This window comes from Coffea arabica, chromosome 8e (genome assembly GCF_036785885.1).
Source record: "Coffea arabica cultivar ET-39 chromosome 8e, Coffea Arabica ET-39 HiFi, whole genome shotgun sequence".
In the NCBI taxonomy this organism is placed as follows: domain Eukaryota; kingdom Viridiplantae; phylum Streptophyta; class Magnoliopsida; order Gentianales; family Rubiaceae; genus Coffea; species Coffea arabica.
This window is the reverse complement of record NC_092324.1, coordinates 42,826,732-42,850,442: the sequence shown is the minus strand read 5'-3', so window position 1 is coordinate 42,850,442 and position 23,711 is coordinate 42,826,732. Positions and strand designations below refer to the sequence as shown.

The 23,711-nt window shown below is 34.5% G+C and overlaps 2 protein-coding genes and 2 long non-coding RNA genes across 8 annotated transcripts; 1 reads left to right on the top strand and 3 right to left on the bottom strand.

The window, feature by feature from the left end:
* Positions 1–7,291: 7,291 nt before the first annotated feature.
* On the bottom strand, positions 7,292–8,884 carry LOC113703332 (protein ECERIFERUM 26-like). The gene is made up of 2 exons (XM_027224655.2): positions 8,438–8,884; positions 7,292–8,318 (listed from the first exon to the last, which is right to left on the bottom strand). Exons 1-2 carry the CDS (start codon positions 8,852–8,854, stop codon positions 7,371–7,373), a joined length of 1,365 nt encoding a protein of 454 aa, XP_027080456.1. The 5' UTR covers positions 8,855–8,884; the 3' UTR covers positions 7,292–7,370.
* Positions 8,885–10,886: 2,002 nt separating this feature from the next.
* On the top strand, positions 10,887–14,268 carry LOC140013032 (uncharacterized). Of its 2 annotated transcripts, XR_011820097.1 has the most exons (4): positions 10,887–11,287; positions 11,378–11,444; positions 11,786–11,852; positions 13,883–14,268. It is a non-coding gene; the product is annotated as an uncharacterized lncRNA (long non-coding RNA). The 2 variants fall into 2 exon arrangements; XR_011820096.1 differs by lacking the exon at positions 13,883–14,268 and having other exon boundaries at positions 11,786–13,843.
* Positions 14,269–14,285: 17 nt separating this feature from the next.
* LOC113703191 (B3 domain-containing protein At5g57720-like) lies at positions 14,286–18,074 on the bottom strand. Of its 4 annotated transcripts, none has more exons than XM_027224479.2 (5): positions 17,738–18,074; positions 17,477–17,622; positions 15,860–16,304; positions 15,606–15,754; positions 14,286–14,696 (listed from the first exon to the last, which is right to left on the bottom strand). In XM_027224479.2, the coding sequence occupies exons 2-5, from the start codon at positions 17,579–17,581 to the stop codon at positions 14,421–14,423; spliced, it is 975 nt and encodes a 324-aa protein (XP_027080280.1). In that variant the 5' UTR covers positions 17,582–17,622; positions 17,738–18,074; the 3' UTR covers positions 14,286–14,420. The 4 variants fall into 4 exon arrangements, with proteins under 4 accessions (XP_027080280.1, XP_027080281.1, XP_027080283.1 ...); XM_027224480.2 differs by having other exon boundaries at positions 17,477–17,619; XM_027224482.2 differs by having other exon boundaries at positions 17,477–17,581.
* A 97-nt stretch (positions 18,075–18,171) lies between these two features.
* On the bottom strand, positions 18,172–19,373 carry LOC113703193 (uncharacterized). The gene is made up of 3 exons (XR_003451374.2): positions 18,998–19,373; positions 18,721–18,860; positions 18,172–18,517 (listed from the first exon to the last, which is right to left on the bottom strand). It is a non-coding gene; the product is annotated as an uncharacterized lncRNA (long non-coding RNA).
* Positions 19,374–23,711: the final 4,338 nt, after the last annotated feature.

Here is a 23,711-nt window from a genome sequence, read left to right as displayed (position 1 = left end):
ATCAATTGAAATTTGAACACTAAGGTATTCGACTTGATCAGTCTCATTTACACCCCTATCTATCGTAATGCATTTTCGCACTTTGTTGTATCTAAAGCTTTAGAGAAATTTTGTTACTTTTTAGATAGACTAGGAAATGTTAATTGGAGAAAAACTTTAATTGCTTTCGTTACTCAACACTATTAATGACGCTAAGGATCCATGGCAAATGAGTATTTGGGTTCAAATTACGCCAAATTCAAACATAACTCTTTATGTTCCTCTTAGTTAAAACGATTATTCTTTCCTATACCTTCATTATAAATTTTTTTAATTAGCAACAATATATGCAAGAAGTAATCTTCATTCAAAATTCAGATTTGCTTTTTACACTTATGATATACATCCAAACTTATTCATGTTTAAAAAAAGATCGTTACATTGATCATGATGTAAGAAGGATTAATTATTTGTTAAAAGTATAAGATAAAACTGTGCTCCTAATATTGACTTGCAAATAAATCAGAAATTGAAGAATTCCATACATAGATATTTGTCCTCCACTGCATGAAGAATCTAAGCACTTTCATATGAGGATTTGCGTTCAGTATAAAATTGAAGGAGAGATACAGCAGATAAGAATCAATTAATTGGATTAACCATCCTTTTAATTCATCACATTGGCAGGCCGCTCTAAATTAAATTACAAAAACTTGGATTAATTATGGAATGAAGTTGAAAATTTGTCAACTCTTCCAAGTAAATCAATAAAGAGATAAATTATAGGACGTAATTAACGAATTTATAAATGACAAACAAAGACATTGTTGTTGCCTGAAAAATAAAAAATATATTTTAAATAAATAAAATAAATAAAAAGATATTTTTTATATTTGTATTTGAAATTCTTGTTCAAGGTGTCCAGAGTGCATCTAGAGGAACTTATTCTTCATTACGATATTACTAAAATTTTCTAAGCATAGTAGTGGAGTTTTTTTTTTTTTTAAGGTTCCTCATCATATTATTCTTTCCATGGTATAGAGAGTAGTTTATAGAGAATGAAGTCATAATGAACTACGCTAGACGTTTGAGCTTACCTCACAATCGGTTGAAGAAAAATCAAAAGGAAATAAAAAATTATGAATGCCCTGTTCAATAATTTGCAATGTACATATAAATTTTGCAATAATTTTCAGGTTCTCCATGATGCGAATGCAAAGCCACAGCAGATGAATTGGATTTTCTATTTAGCACTTAAATCCACACTCCTCCATTTTAATTTCGTATTTTTTTTAGTGATAACTTGTACATTTGGTCAATTGAAAAAGTGGGCTGTTACTCAAACAATAGGCAGAAACATTTTGTCTACTAACAATACAAGTAGTGTAATTAATTTTATATAATTATATATCAATTCTAACTTAGCACTAAGAACACTTGTTCATGATTATGTTTTACCTTTGTTCCAAACCGTTATTTATATCTCTACTTTCTCAATCCTGTAAAATCAGAGTCTCGTGCTTTTTATTCATGCCTTTGCGACGGGTTTCATGAATTGAGAAGGTAAATTATTTCAAGCTAAGTGGAAATTGGCTCAAAACTCACCAAATGCACCTAACCTAGAAAAAGGACGGAAAATAAACCAAAAAATCTTTTGAATACACTATAGATAGATTTAATTTAGTCTTGACAGTAATACAAATGGTGAATCTCCTTGTGTTTCTTAAACCCTTTTGTGCAAACAAAACTTATGTTATGTTTGATAACCCAATTCAGCACTTAAATTTAATGGATTCAGATTTTAATATATTGATAACCAAAATTTGAATATCTGAATTAATTAAGTGGCACTAAATTTTCTAAGCAAAACTTGCTTCCAAAATTAAGTGATAAGCTATTCACTTATCACTGAATGTGATATGCACTTAAATGTATAAGATTTAATATTTAACAATTCAATAACTTCATGGATTCAGAATTCAGATTTCAGATTTCAGTTTCAAACTTCAGTTTTATCAAACGCAGCCTTAATTGTCCAGATAGCATGAACCCTAGATCCTACCTGCTTTGATTTTGATATATAAATGTAGCAGTGAATAAATTTTCAAGAAACCCTCATATTATAATGTAGATTCCCAACTGAGTTTCTGATTCAAATCTGACATGAAGACTACTGGATCAATGATCAAATGCCCCATGTGTGCAAAATCTCAATGAATCCCAGGAAGATATGTCTGTCCATTTTCAATGAGATCATAAAATGTTAGATGGTGTGCATGCATAGGACATGTTTCTAGTTCATATTAGACAATTTAGTTAATGCACAATACTGTCTCTTTAAAAGATATATCATTTGTTTCTTGTTTAATAACAATGCTACTTGTTATTGTTTTTTTTTCCCCTTAATACAAAGTCAACCAAAATTAAAACAACATTATAAGCTTACAGCAAAGAATAACGATCGAATTAATCCAGAATTTTTGCATCTAATTTTTTTTTTTCAGATCACTTAGTAAATTAAGATGTCATTATACAGTCTTTCTTCTTCAATGATGTTGAAGAAGAGCCATAGCCTGGATTATTATTGTACAGTTTTTCTCTCTCACAACATCTTTACTGATAAGTGGAACCAAGAAAAAGAAAACAAAATGGTTTCTAGAAAAAAAAAAAAAAACAGTGCAACATAAAAAAAAATGGTTTCTTGAAAACAGCTACATCTGCAGCTCAAAGCTGGCTGACATATGCTTGGGCACAATAATTTATTTGGATTAGGCAATATACTAATGGATCTTCCCTATTGCTCTTAAACTCTCTAATCATAGTTAATCTTAGCATTGGATTAGTAATTCAAATCTTTTAATAGCTACTAATCTAGATTTTAGTTGAACCAGATGGCTCGGTTTCTAAGATATTACTTGTTCTAGACCTTGATTAAACAATTATTTTTGCAAAGGATTACGCAAATTGAGTAGGCAGACCTATGATTGCAAGATAAAGATAGGACAAAGCCAGGAAATACGAATATTTCTTGCTTTTGCCAATCAAGCTGACAGAATCTTCTTGGTAAGTTGAAGATTTATTTTATTTTATTTTATTTTTGGTCTCATTCAACGTAGATTAATAGAATAAGTTTATGGACTTATTTGAATAATTTTTATGTTAGTATAATTGTTCCAAATTATCTACTGGTTTTTTTTTTTTATAACTCGTTTCTCGTTTGGGCTTTCGTCCTATTAATAGAAAAATTAAAATATTAAAACTTGTCTCCTAGTTTTCTTGCAATTACACATTAATTCAACATATTTCAGAACACTTCTCATATTAATGCTTTGTTTGGATTGCATTTTTCTGGATTTTTTTGTAGAAAAGTTACTATAGCGATTTGATATATATGAGGTAAAAAGGTGATTGAAAAATGTATTCACGAAAAACGTAACAATTTTTTTTTTGGAAAATTGCTTTCCAAACAAAGAAATCCATGTTTGAAGTTAGTGAATTTCACACAAACAAATTACAAATTTCTTTCATTTTTTTTCCCAAGCATGTTCCCAGATTACCCCCTTTTTTTTTTTGTAGCACACACGCTCTTTCTCATGAAGTGTTACTGCATTTCTTTTCTAGAAACTCACTCCAAGATGAAGATTGTTCTTGCATACCTTTTCTTTAAAAAAAAAAAAAAAAACTTTTAGGCAACTGCTATTGCATTCATATCCTAAATACATGTTTTCTCATTATTATTTACATCATTGTTTGTCAGAAGATTTCAAGCACATTCTTGATAATTCCATGCAAGATTTGTTTAGAAAGCATCTCAACCTTTTTAAGTAGATAGTGTATAGTTATCTATTAATAACAGGCATCGTAATTCATGGAAAGAGTTGGATTAAGACTCAGACGTAAAATATACAATGGGTGTGTTTGGATACACAAATTATTCCAAATATTAATTTGATTGTATCATAACACATTTTTAACCGCTTTTTTATATTCCTAACTACTTTTTTATCTCACATATATCACATCACAAAATATTTTACGTGATAATATTTTACATTATATTTTACAAAATATTCCTAACTCTACAATAATTATTTCAAATAATATTTTACACGATAATTTGATTAAAATAATTAAACAAGTAAATTTCCAAATTGCTACCTCTAGAGTTATCTCACAAATACTTTAGCTCTTTCATTATTGTTAACAAGAAATTATGGTAATTATCCTGAAACTGGAAGCAAGCAAGACAGCTTGCAAAGCAGGTATTGCTGATGTTAGGACGTAAGACCTCATGTCACACCCATCTGTACTCCCAAGTAGATCAATTAAAAAACTAAGAGTTTATATCAATCTCCTAACCATTTTTTGGTGGTTTAACTAAAAAAGAATTAATAAAAGACTGTAGCAGTTGAAGAAAAATAATGCTTCCTTGCTTTATTATTTTTAATTTCTGCATCCAGAGTAATAATAGACAGGCCAGACAACATGCTAATTCTCTAGCCTAATAATGGTCTACTAGAAGGGAATATTCCAAATTCCCAATTAATTTTTCTAACAAGAGAATTAACAACTATTTAATTGATTAGCCCTTAAATACATGCAAGCATGCATGTTCATGCAATAAGCATGATGATGTAATTGAGGAGACTAGATGCTTAGGTGATGTACTCCAATGGACCTTCTTCACTAAAGTCCAATACCCTATTGGCCTATTCCTCTCTTAGTACTAAAGCATATCTGTCATTGAATTGGTACCACCATGGGACTAGTATCCTAGAAGAAATTGTTGTCCAAAGTCGCTGGACAGAGGACTACACCATCCAAATTTCCAACTCATTTGGTATTAACAAATTTTTTTTTTTTTTGACTAAAGATGCTACAATTGCATTTATTCTTTTTGTTTTATACTTCTTTTTTTCCCTAAAAAGAGGAATGGCATGGAGAATTGGAGATGTGAGAAGGCAGCATAACTTGAGTGAAGTTTCCAAACTCATTCTTTCAAAAGATATTTCGCCATTTACATATATTTTAGTTACCAATATTCTGTATGTGGTTCAAATTGATCCTTCAAATTTTTAGTTAGCTGCTTAGTTTACACATAGTTAAGAACAATTGAGGGTTTTGCTATAGATCAATTTGGGCAAAATTTGGTGCGCAGTACAACTTAGGTGGATGTTGATGCAAAGTTTGGGTATGGAGGGTTTTTTTCTTTTTATTTTTTCTTTGGTGAAAATGAAAATTTAAGAATCTTCTTCTATGATTTTCATTACACCATGATGTTCTCTATTTTTCTCACCTTCTGCAATTGCAACAGATAATTTGTTCACATGTGTTCTAGTAATTGATTTCCCTTGCTTTGCTTGAGAATTAGTATAGTTTTTCACGTTTTTATTTTTTTTTCTTGGCTTGAGGTAGTTGGGATTTTTCCTTCCCAAAATTCTCCACACCAACGCCAATGTGAGACCCTCGTCCAAAATTGGAGCAAACCTATCAATTGTGTATGACTGCTAGAACTTGGTTAGGTAAAGGACTAAATTGGTTTTGGGGAGTAAAACTGTATTTTGTGATTCTCATGTTGTAGTTTACTAAAGCCATCAAACATCTCTATTCAAACTATTAAGTTTACATGGTTAGCCATGACCATCTAAATTAATTATAAAAAACTGACACCTTCTTAGTTACCATCAATGGAATTCTGATTCTTTCACATGTTATTAGAGTTGTACAAATAGTTAGATTCTTTATCGATCTATATAATTATATTTGTCTTCTCAATAACAAAGAGTTGTCATCTTATGGTTTTATACTTAAATGAAGATTATGATATGGATCGTTTATCGTGTTATTGCAATCCATCACTTTGGTTCTAAAGTAATTCAAGAAGTATATCGAGAGGAAGGGATAGGTTGGGTGATACATGAGAAAGGAATGTAAATAAAATGTCCTGTCCTCCTGGATTCAAGACCTCTAGGCTCTAACTTATGCTAAAGAAAAAACAAAAGTATGTCGACATTTGGGAAGAGGGTTAAGTTGGGTGGTAAGACGGGATAAATTGTAAGTAGGAGATCCTGAATTCAAGATCTCTCACTTAAAAAAAAAAAAAAAAACTATGTCAATAACTTAGTCTCATTATGCTTTCCTCCAATGCCTATGAAACACAGGGTATATTATCCTCCAATTAGCCAAAACATTAGAATTAAGAAGCTATTCAAAGTCCAAGAAAAATTAAATAAAAGTTCTTGGAAATGAAGTTTCAAGGGTAGGTCACTATAGTTTTCCAAGAGATGATAACTCGATATCTCACCAAATCAAATGCCCACGTCAAAACTTCGTTTTGACATGTAATGTGCATTTTAAGGAATGAGTTTTATATTAGTTCGTAAAGACTTGATCAATTAAGCAGAGTAATTTTTGGTCGAATGATTTTCATTGGAGTCAATTCAAAGTCATTATACCATTATAAGAATTTGGTGTCGCTTATCCAAAGTAATAAAGTAGATGTAGAGCTATTGAATTTGGAAAGCTTGAATTTTACTTATTTGTTCTTGGTTGTTGGTTAATGAAGGTTAGTACTTGTAGGTGTGTCCATATAGAATAAAATTAATCTCAGCCAGAATCTTAGTAAAAGAAAGAAATGTCAGATAAAGAACAAAAGTTAGAGATGGTAGGTTGGTATTAGGTGGTAACTGAGAATTCAAGATTTGAGTCAATCACATCAAATCTAGACTTGGTATCAAGCATGCCACTCGAACAATTCCACATTCGTTTGTGGTCATTAATCTCTTTGAAATTCCATGTTTCTTTTAGTTCAACTCTTTGGTAGAATAATATCGTTTTCAGTAATCCCATGTTTTTTTTGCCCGTTGTGTCCACAACAGGATTAATTTCATTCACGACTATATACTTCTCCTGTCTAAAAGCTCAGGGAAAAAGTCCACTCTTCGTGGAATAATATGACCTCAACATCTAACAACATCTAATAATGCAGGCTAAAAAAGTACCCTTTTCTTTGAAGCGTGTGCTGCTTAAAACTGGTACGTGCATCTTTTTTAGCCTGCAATATCTTTGACTTGATGCGCTATGAAATCATAGCCCAGCATGTAACATGCTTTCGAAGAAGAAGAAAAATTTAAGGTCGTGAAAATTTTCGTGTAAAACGTAATGTGTGTAATGCATGTTATTTGTCTATTTGTGTTTGTAGTGACCAGAGATGACATATTTGTTAAGTACAGATGGTCAATCATGCATTTAGTTCTGGTACTTGATTTTGATTGCTGACAGCAAATTTGTTAAAACATACATGCCATGCCAATTGAATGCTAAAATCATGCTTTGTTTCTAGAAATGTTCCTACTCAAAGGCAACCACTTATTGGGTAAAGCAATGTGCCCTCAAGGATCAGAGTTTGCAGTAGTGTACTTCTTATCTGCCATCATCAGAATGGTTGGGGAAAATTGCTGGATTAACTTGTCTTCAAGAAGGTTAATGGCTTCATCTTCAGGAAGTGTGATCATAACTACGCGACTAAATGAACCCTCAGCCAGTGGTGATGGGAGGACTAAAATCATTCCCTCTCCTACTGTTGGTTCAATGTAATAAGATGCATGAATTGGCTTGAAATTGTCTTCAAAAATGGCTGAATATGAATCCACATGCTCTAGATCAACACAAATGAGATCATAACCATTCATCAAGCAAGAAAATTGATCTGCTTTTCCTTCCATCCACTCAATCAAGTTCATGATCCCTTCTGCATCCATTGTATCCACCACTTCTCTTATTGCATTTGCTGCTTTAGAAAGTTCATATTCTTCTATACCATCTCCAGGTACCTGATTATAAACCATGCAGTTCCCAAAGAAGCCTTTGTCCAAGCCTAGAACTTTTCTCATGTCCAAACAAATAGACATGCTGATTAAACCATTTTTTAGGCCTTTGATTTTGCTTATGCCAACCCAAAATAGTCCAGCAAGGGCTTGAAAAGGCGTTGGGCTTGGCTCATCAGGTGACCCTGGTGCATGGCTCATGGCTATGCAACTTCTGACCATTTCATCACTGAATGCTATTTTTATAGTTGTTTGTTTTGCTTGAACCACTGGGACTGGTTTTTCTAGAGTTGATTTGTAATAATTTATCAATTCAGGGAAGGGTTGGGGGTTAGTGGTCTCATTGCATTGTCTTCTTCGTGGCAATCTGTGAAATAGTGGAGGAGTTACCATCTTCCCATTCAAAGTCATGTCAGCCCATGCTTTGATGAATATGGTAACACATATGGGATCAGAAAGTAGGTGACCACAGCTCAAGCCAATTGCAAGTCCCCCTTCTTCGAATTCAGTTAGCTGCGAATAACCACGGAAAAAAATGAATTAGGGAATTAGATGATTGAAAAAGTGGCATTTGTTGTAAAGATTACAATTTAATGAATACAATTCAAGCAATGAAGCTGGTCCAATTTCACCTGAACATAAAAGGTAGACCAGAAATACAGCTTGTGAAACATTGGCTCCCAGTGTGCAAGGTTGAGCTCCTTCTCCCTGTCAAAATTCTGCAGCCATTTGTCCACGCTCCCTTTTGCTCTTGCCTCTACCATTCTTACACCTGCATCATTACACTTGATCATCCAATGCCCTTCTGCTGTCTTCAGTAACCGTCCCGTCATAATGGGATAAGCAGAAAGCAACTCAGCTAATGATTCTCTTAGCATTTTAATCGATTCCCCAGCCTTCCTCTCTTTGGGGCACCGATAATAGAGCACAACGCGCACATGATTGTGTTCCATAATGCGGTCTAGAACTGATAGAGGGCAGAATTTTCCTGCTTCAACTGGCTTTGTGCTCACTACTGTTCGTTTGCAAATCCATGAAACTTCAGCCATTTCTGAATTTTTCTTGAGTCCTTGCAGTTTTCTCAAGCCTAATTCTTTATGTAGGATGGCATTGCACCAATTGCCCTGTATTTTTCAGCTAACAGAAATAACAACCCGGAAATGACTTCTTCATGACCTCTTTCCAAGTATCCTCACAGTAAGTTGTTTCCCATCAGTAACTCAAAGTTGGTTAAGCAATCCCATGAAAGTAACAAAAAACAAGATAAGGGACCTATAAACTATGCTTGAGTTGCACTGTTTGTTAGGGGAATAAAGTCTTTATGTCCTCATTTCTTGGTAAAACCTCTCTTCATGAACAAAAAAAGGCCACTATTTCCAGGTACTGAAAATCAGACGCTGAACTAATATTGCACCAAAGTTCCATATATTTGTTTTTTTATCGGTTAAATTTGTTGTGCTATAATCCTGCATTTAAATAGCCAAACAGCATATTCAATGCAAATCCTACGATCTATGCGTACATCAATCAAAATCAGAACCTCTTAACGGCAAAGACAAATACAAGACTAAGAAGTAACAACTACTAAAAAATGGTTTTATCAAACTGTCAAGCTATACTCAAATTCAAATTTGCTTTACAATTCCAAACCCCATGCCAACTATGAAAAATCCAACAACACTACTCGATCAACTTAAATGGTTATATTTTATGTTGTACTTTCCGAAGTATTCCTGGCTCTCCAGATGTGTTATGTAGTATTGCTTCCAATGCTAATCTTTTTTCTTTTCCAGAGAAAGTGTTACGGATAAAATGCATACACAGCCATTGCAATTCCTCAGACCATTGACAAGATCCCCTAAACACAGCATTACGAATCAGCACTTTGTTCCAAATTGTGAACTGAGAGGGACTAGTTAAAAGCAAATGTCCAAAGCTCTCAGCAGCAGCATGACAAAATACACAAATGCCATCATTGAATAGGTCCCAAGATTTAAGTTTAGATTTTGTTCCCGATTTATGTTTACACATATACTTGTTATTTTTTTAACGCTGTTTGGTAGGAGATGAATAATAATGGCCTTTATTTCCAGAAATAAAAATTCAGCAGCTCTATTGAAGTTCCACTGAATATCCATGAAGATATTCTAAGTCTTTTGTTTCTTTAAATCACATTGAGTGTGTTTGGATAGTAGATTATATGGAATAATATTTTTTAAAAATACTATAGCACTTTTTTTTATGTGATATATGTGAGATAAAAAGATGGTTGGAAATTTAGTGATGATGCAAGTAAATAATTTTTTTTTTCAATTAAGTAATTATCCAAACCAGCTCTATTAATGTTTTACTTGATTTAAGTATGACCCTCAATTATCTAGACGACGTTTTAAGGTTGTCCTTTTACCCCCCCCCCCAACAACCGCTGGTTTTGCTTATTAGCTAGAAGCTTATCAGGAGAACATGAAATTGAAGTATTGAGTCTCTCTATGGCAGCATATACAGTTTGGAAGAAGAAAGTGAAATGTAGGCTGATATACAAGGAATGCTCGTTGAGAGGATTCAGACATTCACTGATTGTCTAAAAGCAAACATACATTGGAAAACAACAAAATAAAGATCATACAGATTCTTACCGCATCTGAGAGAAAAAATTAAGCTAGACTCATGTCAAGTACCAAAGCTGTTCCAATGTGCTTGACCAAATTCCCATTCGCCAGTTACAAGCTTCAGGATGAAATAGATCTACAAGCCTTAGACTAGTGACTAGATTCTGGGGTTCTGCCACGCAGGAAATCTTGACATTTTGTCCATAAGTACATCTTATATTGGGTTCTGAAAGTGATGTGCAAGTACACATAACGTAACTACAAGATGAACAAGATTATTCTAAGAGCACAATTGTATATAGGACAAATCATACTGATAATCAATTTTTTTTAATGCAGTAAGATATTACAAACTCCTGTGCACCTGACAAATATCTGGAAGTCTTCGAGTATTTTAAATTTTCTGCTCATTTGTTTAGCAGCTAGTAATATAATTTCTATGTTGCTGTTCTTTTCAGCTCTCGCCATTGTCAATTTCCAGCTCTTTTCCTGCATATTTTCTCCAGCTCTTAATTGCAAATAGTATGCAAAATTAATGAATAGCCATGGGGGCCAAGGTTACAGTTTTTAAGAATAGATCAGGTGTGGAAATGGGAATCAGGGTTTTCATCCCTCCAGCTCGGCCTGATCAATACCAGAAAATCTTTAGCCTCAAACCTGATGAGGTAAAGGGACTAAAGCTAAGGAGTTTGTGCTGTGAAGATATAAACGTTGATAACCCAATGTTCCTGATTATTTTCATGGATGGTGTATATACTGGTGTGCAATTACATCCATGTTCAAAAGTACACAAAAATGTCAAGAGTGGGGGTGTTTCTTTGAAGGCATTAAAGCTAGATTCCCTTGCTTTCTCAGACTCATTTATCAACATAAGTAAATATTTACCCTTGCTGTGTCATTCACTTGGACAAATGAAATATAGCCATTTGATCATTGTTGAGTAGTTATTTTGAATCTATGCAGGGGCAACTGCATTTTGACGGAAATACAAGGGAGGATGGGCTTAAAATGTTTGCTATAGTACCAAGAGGTATGTCTTAACCAATTAAATTTTCTCAACTTCTTCTGTTATTACAGGATTGAAATTCATTAGAGAGTTTATCCTTGCTCTCAGGTTAGCCAATTTTGAATTCCACTCCATTTTGTAATTTATCTAACAGTCATAGCTTATGAGCACATTAGTCATATCATATACTCTTTGCAGCCAACATAATTTACGTGCTAGCCCAAGAAAGATCCTTTGGATGGTTTACAACTTAAACCAATAAAGATAATATATATAGTTCTCATTTCGTAATGCCACTCTTTGCTTAAAATTTGAGGCTTTCTTCCTTCAGGAGACCTCCTCAAACAACTTCCTTTTTACTGCAGGAGACAATCCCAAGAAGTTTCTCACTTTCTGATGGCTTTATCAGGTTGCAGAAAAACATAGCTGGAGGTGATCTTTCAACCTTCAAAGAAATCAGCTAAAATTTTTCTTCATCATATTAATCATTTAGATAATAGTTTGTAATTATTTCTGGTGAAGGTCATCATTCTCCTTGTCAGTGTGGTATTTGCACTCGTTCTGGGGTTGTATCTAATATAGCAGGCAGACCCTCTATCTAGTTCAAAGTTAGTTTTGGAGCTTTTTTCTCTGAATTCCACCTTGTGAATTAGCTCCAGATGTTGAATATTTAACCATGGAATACCATAAGCGGAGGACTTTATTAGGGAAATCCAGATTCTTGAATGGAGAATATGATGCTATGTCAAGATAATGATTAGATAAATGACCACCTCTCACTGAATTAGAACAAATAATGCAAAATATGGATCTGCGAAACTATACATGGCTGGTTTAAACCAACTATTTTCCCGCTATCAATTCATCATATGCCTTTAGTTCTGCAGCACAAAGCATTGGCATCGAACGGTCTAAATATCAATTATAGGTTTCTCCATTACACCTTGTCAACAAAGTTTACCCTGCAAGAACTATCCCCTCCTCTTTAAAATTCTTGGCCATCCTTCAAAGTGGTAAAGAGTTGAAAGCCAAGTCGTACTCCTAGTTCATTTTTAGGAGCTTATTTTGGGGAAGATCATTTATGGATCCTTAGTCAAATCATACTGAATTGATTGGAGAAAAGGGAGTCTAACGAGCAACTAATAAATCAAGGAACCAGTCATTTATTATGGTGATACTAGTCCAGAGAAATCCAGAGCACAGTAGCAAGAGAGGCAGATAATATAGAATAAATCTAGGGTAAATGTCAAAGAGCACAAAAATAATATATCGAATTAAGAACTGTTAGGTTCATGAGTAAAGAGTTATGTCCCATATTAGTTCGAGAGATAGAGAAAGAGCAGTTAATATGTAAGTAAGGGCCCGAGACCTAATGGTTTAAGCTTTTGGGTCAAAATTGAATTCCTGACTTACATGCTGGGCTCTTTAGTAGATTCTCTCGAGGTGTTTATCCCTAACAAATTGGTATCAGAGTTTCAGGTTGTGAGACTGGGCTACTCATAGGCAAGTGGATTCTTCTCGGAGTTGAACTGGTGAAAATTCTCTTCTTGATGGTGGACCGAAGTGCCAAGGAGTTTGGTTGGTTTTGGACCAGGTGTGCCATGAGTTTGGCAGGGGGGTCCAGTTAATGTTAAACCAAGAAATCAAAGGTTGGAAGGAGTTCAGAATGCAGTTTGAATGTTGAAGAAGAGTGGATCCATGTTTGAGAGAAGATGTGATCTTGGTGATAAATGTGGACTTGCATTGAGTATTAAAGTGGGCTCGAAAAAGGGGTTGTAAATTTGGGTTTAATGTGAGGGATTACTCATGAAGGGAGAGATTTGTTAGATTCATGAATAAAGAGTTATGTCCCACATTGATCCGAAAGATAGAGAAAGAGCGGTTAATATGAAAGTAAGAACCCGAGACCTAATGACTTAAGCTTGCGGTCAGAGTTGGGTTCGTGACTTACATAGTGGGCTCTTTGATGGACTCTCTCGAGGTGTTTATCCCTAACAAGAACTTGCAAGGATATCTCGGATCTTTTCACAGGAACCAATTGATCCACCCAACAATGCCTGTTCACAATTCTCTAGTCTTTAAGTTTACTCCGGCTTCTGCATTTCTTTGGGAGAAACAAAGGATGACTACTTAATGGCACTACTCCTTTTATTATACAATTACCCTCCTACGCTGTGAGATAACTCATCCTAGAAAAATTCTAGTCACACTCCACACCCCCCCGTCCCCCCTTCCCCTTCATGATTCCATAGTCTTCAATTAGACTCAGGCTTCTGCATTTCTCTGGGAGAACGAAGGCTGACTACTGAAGGGTATAACTCTTTTACTATACAATTACTCTCCTACTTTGTGAAATAAGTCATCATAGAAATTTCAACACACCCCCACCCCTACCCCCCGACGCACTCGCAAACAAAGGACTTGGTGGGTAGTTCACCATTTTTCACCGTTTTGTACTGCAGGAGACAATAGGGATAACTGTTTGTATCTTCACACATGCTTTATCAGAGTGCAGAAAACCAAAGCAGCAGATTGTCAACTGACATTAAGCAAAAATCCTCAAAATAGACTTAAGGAGCGGCTATCATCAAATTCGGATGAAAGAGGGCGACGAGTGGAAAACAGCCTCTGAAGATCTTGACAAATTATGTAATGCCTAGTGGTTTGTTTAGTGCAAAGGACAATATCTCCTTGTTAATTTTCTTTCCTGGACAATAAAGAGCCAGCAAAACCCCATCTTTTTCCCCAAGCATTGCTAGTTTTGGAACTTTTCTATGAATTGCATGTTCAGGACTAGACACAAATTGAGAATACTATATGGCAAATCAGCGGGGGAAATGCTACCAAGTACATAAAAAAACTTGCTACTTCGAAAACGTCTTCTAATTCAGATAAAAGAACACCTCAAAGTTTATAACATCAAGACGACAAATTGAAAATGTTTTTAATATCAGGCTGGTTAAACCAAATTCTATTAAACGTTCTATTCATCACACACGATTAGTCGCAGGTTTCAGGAGCATTCTTGTGCCGGATAATCTGGATCTGCATCACAGGTTTCTCCGGACCTCGTCCAGGCACAAATTCACACACACAATCATCCTCCTCATCAATAGAGTTAACCTTGCAAAGGTTGTCCCATCCACCTGAGTAATATGCTCGGCCATCCTTCCAAGTCCTAAGATATGCAGGCCAAGTCCTCCCAAGTGGGTCACGTAGAGTCATATTTTCGGGAAGATCAAGTCTGAAATCCTTAATCACATCAATTGGAATGAACTGCATTGGTTTATAAAAAACTTTCTCATTAACAGCGAGTAATCATTTATTATAATTATAATAATCAACAGAATTTCACAGCTAAGATAAAACAAAGAGGAAATGGTATGAAATAGATGTATACCACATATGAACATGCGCATTATAAAATGAAATGTGGAACAAAGACCTCCATAAGTCCAAAAGAATATCCTTTTTCCATTGCTGTTGCAATCTGGGGAGTTTGGTGATAAGTAATCCAAAAGGTATCTATCTATCCGTAGAAGAAGAACGAACCCTTGGAATTAACACATCTTTTCATCCAGATATGCATCATAAATGATAAAAAATAACCCAACAGTGCTCACCGTAGAAAACTAAACTGAACCTGAACTTACTATCCTTTCCCTGGGTGAAGGGAAATCTAGCTTCTGATTTCATGGCCATACACAGAGAGAATACAAATGCCCAGATTAAGGAACTGATCAATGCTCTATCAGATAAGAAAATGTACAATGGTTACTCCTATTTGATCCTCTCCATCTCCCCATATTGGAACCAAAAGTTGTGTGTTTGATGTCGTTCTAAAGAGCTTTAATTATTCACATTGATGTTACACGGTCAAACATGAAGATAGCACTATCCATGTAATCAACTGTCACAGGTAGTAGTAGTTCTGCAAGAGCATCACCAAACCAGTAGGAGAAGAATCATCCTCCTTGCACAACAATTATATATATATATATATATATATATATATATATATATATATATATATATATATAAGGCATTTTGCACAACAACGAGTATAAGAAGAATACAAATTAGTAACTAAAATCAAGCAGGTACAAATAACAGATAAAAACTTAAATGTATTATACAGATAAATTCTACAAGGGATATCAATAAGGACATTGCAAATTATCGTACCAAAGCATTCTGTCTCTTTGTCCTAATCCTTGTGACAAAATAAGGATTCTCAGGCAGGGCATGCTCTCCTGATCTGAAAATGCTTGCACCATACAAGTCATGTCTGGCCTTCTTGTTTATCCCATCACTAGCTGAAGCGCCTTCTTGCCCTACAAATGAAGCATTTACATTAGTATCTGCATAAAAAACATACAGAAAACCACATGCAAGGAAAAAGCATTCTGAACAATGAAACAACACCATCATAACCTTACCATTCTTTTCACTTCTGTATTTCCTTGAGCCACTGGTAGGACTTGTTGACTTCTGAAAGTCTCTTTTCACACCATTGAGTGGTTGTTCTTTCTCCCCAATCAGATTGTCTCCATTCATATCATTGAGTTCCTGTGCCTTCTCTCCATTCCCGTTTCCTTTTTCCACCTCCAACTGAAACTTCAAACTACCAACTCCCTCCTTTTCCAATAAATTATTTCCAATGATTGTGAAATCAAAAACTTTCTCACCATCAAATAGGAAAACAAGAAAGTCTTGATGTTCAATCAAATTATCTTGAACCACCTTGGCCCAGCCCTCTTGGAAAAACCACTCACTTCCAACTTTAGCAAGTTCCACAGCCCACATGTTCCCATCGCAATCCCTGAGCACTGCTCTATCTGGCAAATTTCCTCGCATATATGAAGCATATGCTGAGGGAATATGCTATTAAGAAAACATGCAACATAGTTAAAAAGAAGACAAATATACACTATTCAGAAATGTGTCATATATAGATCAAATAACTATCCAAACGTGACCCAATATCAGTTTTGTTGACATCATCTTGCTGCTTACAGAAAAAACTGAGTGCTAAATCCACGTCCAGATTACTAAATTCTTATTCAGAGAAATTAGTGACGAAATTTTAATGTTGGTAACGCATAATGTATCCACTTCATGAAATTCATGCTACCAAAGAAAGAAAGAAAGCACTACATATCTGAAACTAATAAATGGTAATTGATTTTCATAAGAAAAGATTGAGGCAGTATTTAGTACTCTATCAAGTACACCAAATTAGCTTTTAAATTTTATACATAAGGAAGCGAAGTAGTTTCAGAATTAAGAACATAAACTTTTCCTTTAGGCACCTCTTCCAATCCCACTCATGGACTGTCAACCTATCCTAGCTATAAGGTTATCACTGCTCCAATGCCTTAAGGCTCTTTTGTGTTCGAATCAAGAATTAATATGGAAATGTCGATGCATGACATCATTCCTCACTTGCTCTTCAGGTTATTTATGTGATTTTCCATCATACTTTTCAAGTTACTACATTCCCAAAATCAAACTTGTAATTCAGTATCAGGATTTCACTACTCTAGAATCTATTTATGATGAAGGATCCTGCAATAAATTTCATATTTTTTTCAAGCCTACAAAGTTCAATTTTATTTTTGTTTTGATAAGTTACAGCTGGGTGCCAAATAAAACCATTGTTACTGGTTCTAGCAACCTTCCTACTACTACCAAAATAATTCCAGTGTGTATTAAATGGATAGTAGTACAAATAAGAAAGATTTTATTCAGAATTTCCAGAATTAGGTTTTCTAGGAATCCTAATATTCATCTCGTTCCTCCTGTTCTTCCATGATACTGAAAACATCCCATTTGGGGTTATGAGACAAAAATTACTAAGATTTCCATAATAATTCATCAAATTCTGTAATCTGAAACCATAAAACTCAAACTACACGACTGCCCATATATTTGAAAGAAAATTTAAGCCAAAAAGTACAAAAAGAATGTTGTGATAAACCAAATCATGCCTATACTAAGATTCACATCACCAGAAATCCCAAAAAAGAACAAATAAATCTGAAAGAAAAATTTACCAGTTTGTTGAAGTACTTGTTAGCATCAAAGACCTTGCAAAACTTCAAATTCCTCTGGCTCTGAGCTTGTGTGGCCAGGTTGGCTCTTGCTTGTGGGTTTGCCATCTTAATTCACCGGAGAATGGAGAAGGGATGCAAGTGAACTTCTTGAAAATCGGCAAAAAGAAGTCAAAAGCCGGTAATGCAAAGCAAGGCTATTTTTTTTCTTAGTTCTGTTCTGCTGCTTATATGGTAAGGAAGTAAAGTTGGTGAAAAGCTGACCTTATTATCATAAAGGATCCACTACAGGGCCTTGCAATTCGACAACTTTCCATTTCAGACCATTTCACGGCCAGGATTCAAAAGAGTCATCAAAGACCAAAACGACAGCCAAAATGCATCCACCTTGTGCCCATGATGTCATACTCTTTTTATCCCACCCAAATATCTAAAATAACTCCATAAATGGTGGCTGAAATAAAACATACTTGACAGCGTTTTTGTTCCATCTCTAAGAAATTTTCCTCCATCTCTTCTCCCGCCAATCAACTACCAAAAATCCATTATTTTATCATTCCTCAATATTTAAAAGGCATTGCTTTTGAGAGAAAAAAAAAAATCTCCCTCCCTCCCTCCCTCCCTCTCTCTCTCAGAACACCACCATTTTTTCAGAGGAAAATTTACAAGTAAAAAAAATCATTAAAGGATTGTCTGAATTTTGGAGTATGATGGAGTGTAATTGATTGTAGCATCAGGAGGGATTATGTTGTCTAAGTTTTTAATCTGACATCCTCTTCCAAGCCAAGAGTTGTCTGATAAAATGCTTCTCATTTTTTGGTATGGTAGTTTTGTGTATATATGCATATATTCTTTTGTTCCTCTTGTTCTGTTTTCTGTTGTTCTGATACTAAATGTTTGGAGTGCTCGAAATGTTTTCCTTTCTTCATTTTGCCAAATAGAAAGCACTGGGAAGAAAATAAGCAGTCAACTGTAAAATTGGATTGAGGAATTCAATAGTTCTTTAAAATGCACGTTTCGACCCTGTTCATCATAATCGATAACCTGTACAGGGATTAAGTATACAGTCAATTATAAAACTTACCTTAGAGAAATACTATTTACACTAGGATGGTCTATGTATTACTACTAGAGAAGCTCAAAATTCATCATAGACTCCAGAACCTATTGAACAAACTCATGCATAACCAAAATAAAAAAGAATATCAACAAAACAATAAGACTTACAGCCAATGCCTGGAATTTACCTATTGAATAAGACTCGTTGTTGACATTTCCAGTTATTGTACATCTCAGGCATTTAGTCGAACAATTGGTGTCTGTAATTTTTCACGCATACTACCAGCCATCAACCACGATGCATAGCATCCAATAGGACCAATACTCTCTATTTATCAAAGTCCATGCATCCAAAAATTAGGGGTTGCATTAACAAGACAGACAAATTTCGTTTTTTTGGTAGAAGACTAGTTAGTATTTGAAATAAAGCTATGTTGACTGATGAAAGGATAGGGAGCTTAATACCTTTGATTACAGCATGTAATCCCCCGTTCAAATCCACACTCATGTCAATCAGGCTCCAAAATAATCCCATTACGCTGCTTATCTGTATCCTTAAATTTTCCAATTGAGATATTGTGAAGCAGATGAAAGGGTAAAAGAAAGTCTGTTTCTTGAAATTTTTCGAGGAATAATTCTCGGGTAGTTCATCCGCCGGCCTTGGCAGAAATGACCGACTCTGAGGCCATTGCCAGCGCCAGTGAATACAAGACTAGCATATATGTTGTAGCAATGGCTGCTTTGTTGGAGAAGAAGAATCACACAATCGACAATCTGGTCCCCAGGAGGATGAAACAAATTCCTCAGATTTGTATCCAGAGTAAAATATCTCGCGGCCATTGAACTATTTTCCTCGTCTATTTTTTTACCGTCAAACTATTTTTCATCCTAATTCAGTAACTAACTAATCGATTAATCCGTATACCCATGGCCATTTCATCAAATTTACTTTTAATTTACAAATTAAACTTAACACACACAACTCACAAGTCAAAATCATATTTTGCTTTTAATTTACAAAAGTAAATTTAACATGTGCAACTCACATTTCAAAACCTAAGGATAAATATTTTATTTCAAAATTCAACGGTCACTAAATTGTTCTACTCAACTCACAAATGTGTATGTTAGTGGCCAATCCGACCAAATTCGTTGTTAACACTAACCGAATGAGTTACATGTGCACTGCACATGCAAAAGATCATAGGTAAATTCATCCAAATAAATGATACAAAAATCTTAAACAGCCATTGAACTACACAAATAATATATTTTTAACGATTTTTCATTCAAATTTTGTCTTTTTTTTTGTCCAACCATTCAAATTTTGTCATTAGATCTACTAGTTTCATTTAGTTTCAGGGTTCTTAGAATTAATTTGCAAAGAACTTGAGCATATAATTTTTTTGTCAAAAGTTAAAAATTGGAATCTATTAAAGTAACTATTATATATTCTAAATTTAATTTTTTGTTAATTGAAAAATCTAAAACTCTAGATGAGAGAAGAACCTAAAGAATTGATCTTATTTTTTGACACGTGAAATGCAAATAGAACTTATTCCATTAGCATTAACAGCAACATTTGAGGAAGTGACCACTAGCATAATGATTTAAGAGTTTAGTGACTGAATTGAAACAAAAAAATATATTTGAGTGGCCAAAGGTGTACAAGTGGAATAGTTTAATGCTGCCAAAGTTTTTTGCGTTCGGATCAAGAAATTCAGTGGACATATTTAGCCTTAGGTTTTGACACATGAGTTGCACGTGTTGGGTTTAATTTGTAAATTAAAGTATACTAATTAGTTAATTGAGTGGTCGACTTGAAACGAAAAATAATTTGATAATCAAAAATTCATGCAGGATATAGTTAATGGCTGGTAAGATATTTTGCCCTTTCTTTTATTTGGTCCATCTTTAATTGCTAGTTAGTAAAATTCGTCGAAGAATAGTTGTTTATTTCCTTTTTTACCTTAAGTCAAAGTGGTCAAATATAACCAAAACTCAAGTTTTGGGTGGTGCGAAGGTGACACTATTTAATCATGGAGTGAAGATCAATATTTAAGTCCTGATTGATAATCCAATTCAACACTTAAACTTTATAAATTCAGATTTTAATATGTTTAGACGCGTTTGATGACCAAAAATTGAACATTTAAATTAAACAAGTGCCATAAATTTTATAGACAAAACTTGCTCTAAAAAATAAGTGACAAATTATTCACTTATTACTTAATATCATATATTTTTAAGGAAAAACTGCACCAGTAGTCCCCCACATATCGCTGATGTGAAAATTTAGTCCCTCAGAATCAAAACGAACGATTTTAGTTCCTAACAAATAAAAAGTGCTTACTTTTCGTCCCCTGTCACCTTTCTGATCAAATTTTGGCTGGAATAAGTCAGGTGCAAATCACATGATTAATATGTAAAGGGCAAATCTAGTAACTCACTTCAATGTCTGCCAAAATGTAAAGGACCAATACACCAAAAACTTATGAAGACACCATCAAGGCCCCACCCTAAATCGAGTGAAACACAATTTGTCACGTCATCACTAATTCACCAATATTCAGAAGGGATAATATCAGAAACCTCCCCTGAGGTTTCTTGAAATATCACTAAGCTCCCCCCACATTTTGGAAATCTCTCTTACCACCCCTCAAGTGATTGTGGGGTCAGAAGTCACTAGTTGACTTCATCAGTTGCCAATAATACCCTTGTTTCTACTGTTACCTTATTTAGCTGATAAAAGGAAAAAAATTTAAAGTAAAGAAATTAAAACAATTAAATATTTTAATCTTACAGCTTTTTGTGGACATATACTCTCAAACATTCAATTTATAATAAATATATAAATGTTTTTAAGTAAAATTCAAAAAGTGTTATAGTAATTTCTTACGAAAAAAAAATTAGTAAGTTAAATATTTAACATAAATTAAATATTTTTAAAAAAAGAAATATCCCATAAAGTACCAACTCTTTATGGCTTTTCTCTATTACATGAACCAAGTATCAGGTTTGTATGGGCATTTTATTTTGAATCATTTAATTTATGTTAAATACATAATATTTGCAAATAAAATTCAAAAGCCATTACACAAATATTTTTACAGAAATAGCAGTAACCTCCCTTAAATATAAATGAAGTATTTGAAAGTAAAAGAAAAATTGTCCATAACATACCAGTTCGTTACGAGTTTCTTCCATTATATGAATAAAGTACTAGCTATTTATGAGCACTTTACTTTGAATCATTTAATTTATATTAAATACATAAATGTTTATAAGTGAAATTCAAAAAGTGTTTCACTAATATTATTATGAAAGGAAAACTAGTAGGTTTTGTATTTAACATAAATTAAATACGTGAAAGTAAAAAAAGAAATTACCCACTTTTTACTAACTCTTTACGGGTTTCTTCTATTATATGAATAAAGTACTAGTTATTTATAGGCATTTTACTCTGAATCATATAATTTATGTTAAATACATAAATGTTTGTAAGTAAAATTTAAAAAGTGATATACTAATATTTTTACGAAAGGAAAACTAGTAGGCTTTGTATTTAACATAAATTAAATACGTGAAAGTAAAAAAGAAAAAAGAAATTGCCCATAACATATCAGCTATTTATGGGTTTCCTCTATTACATGAACAAAGTAATAGCTATTTATGAGCATTTTGCTCTGAATCATTTAATTTAGGGTAAAATACACGGAACCCCCTCATAGTTTCGCGAAAAGACACCTTACCCCCCTATCATTTAGAAACCTACACATAAACATCCTAAACTTTATAACTAAAGTGGAAATTGACCTATAACCGACTGAGTTACCGGTAACCAGATCGATTCAGAGTTAAAAGAGGCGGAGAAAGGCCGAAAATGAAAGAGATGGAGGGTGGTTTCAATAGTAATCCAAGTTCGGCAGCGTGGTCAGCACCTCAGCTTCCCACTGACCAAAAAATCGGACGCATGAAACTCTATTGGTGTGCTGCTTTAATTTGCAACTTTGTTCTTGGAGGTCAGCACCCACCCCCCAGAAAACAACTCCAATACTACTATCCTTCTTTCTTGCGCTCGCGCTACCTGGCCTACATATTGAGGAAATCTTCCTTAATTAGTCTCCGATATTCTTTGAACCTTGATCCATCGAAACGAAAAGTTTGATGCAAATTCAACGTAGCGGGCCGCAACTGCTGTTGGCGTCTCTACCACCACTTTGTCTGGTGTTGAGCTTTGTGATTGCATCCTTGTCAACGCGTCTCTCTAATTGAGCTTGAAAGTTTGTCCATTGACGTTTGTCCAGAGCTGGAGATACTGCTATTGTTCATTACACGTAGCACCCATAGATCATTCAAAATTTTGGGGAGTAGATCAGCTATCAAATCTGTCCTCATACGAGAAATTTGGGCTTTGTTAATTCTTCCAAGTTCTAATGGAAAAGCTTTCACGAAGTCACCACTTTTCTACGTTGCATGGGACCTCAATTGCCCCGTAGTGCCCATTTTCGTCTTCCTCTTCCATGAAAGGGGTTTTATCTACTTTTTCCAAACACAAAGCAGCAAACATAGCCAACATCAGCATCAAACTCCCTCACGCCATCGCCATGTAAAAAAAGTTTGCTTACTTCCAAAGTATTTTAAGGAATATAATTTTTTTGGCGTAGGAGTGCGACTTCTCTGCTTTATCTTAATCCTATGACATGGGGGCATGCTTTATTTGACAAGCTTTTGATCCTTATTTCGCGTTTTTGTTGACAGGATACTGTGCTTGGCGGTGATCGTTTGAAATGGGGTTTGAGGCATGTGCCTTTTGGCCCCAGAAGGTTGAAGGAAAGGGAGGTGGGGATATTGGCAGTGGGTTCGATCTCCAGTCCGACCTCCATCATCCAAAGCACTAAACAGGGCTGCTACGAACGAAAAAACAACTTGATTCAAGTGTGGGCCTAAACCATCAATGGTGTGGAGTCAAATGCTAGAAAATTCAAAATGGTGGAGAAGATTTTGAATGAGAGAACAATCTGATTGAATAGGCATCGACTTGAGTTTGGAATTTGTTGTTTGCACACTGAGGTGCTTCGAAAACTTGCGGATTCACCAGCCCGGATAGTATATAAATCAATGGCTGGAAACTGTGCAATAAGATTTCCGGCAATCCTGGTTGTGTTAAAATTTGGCA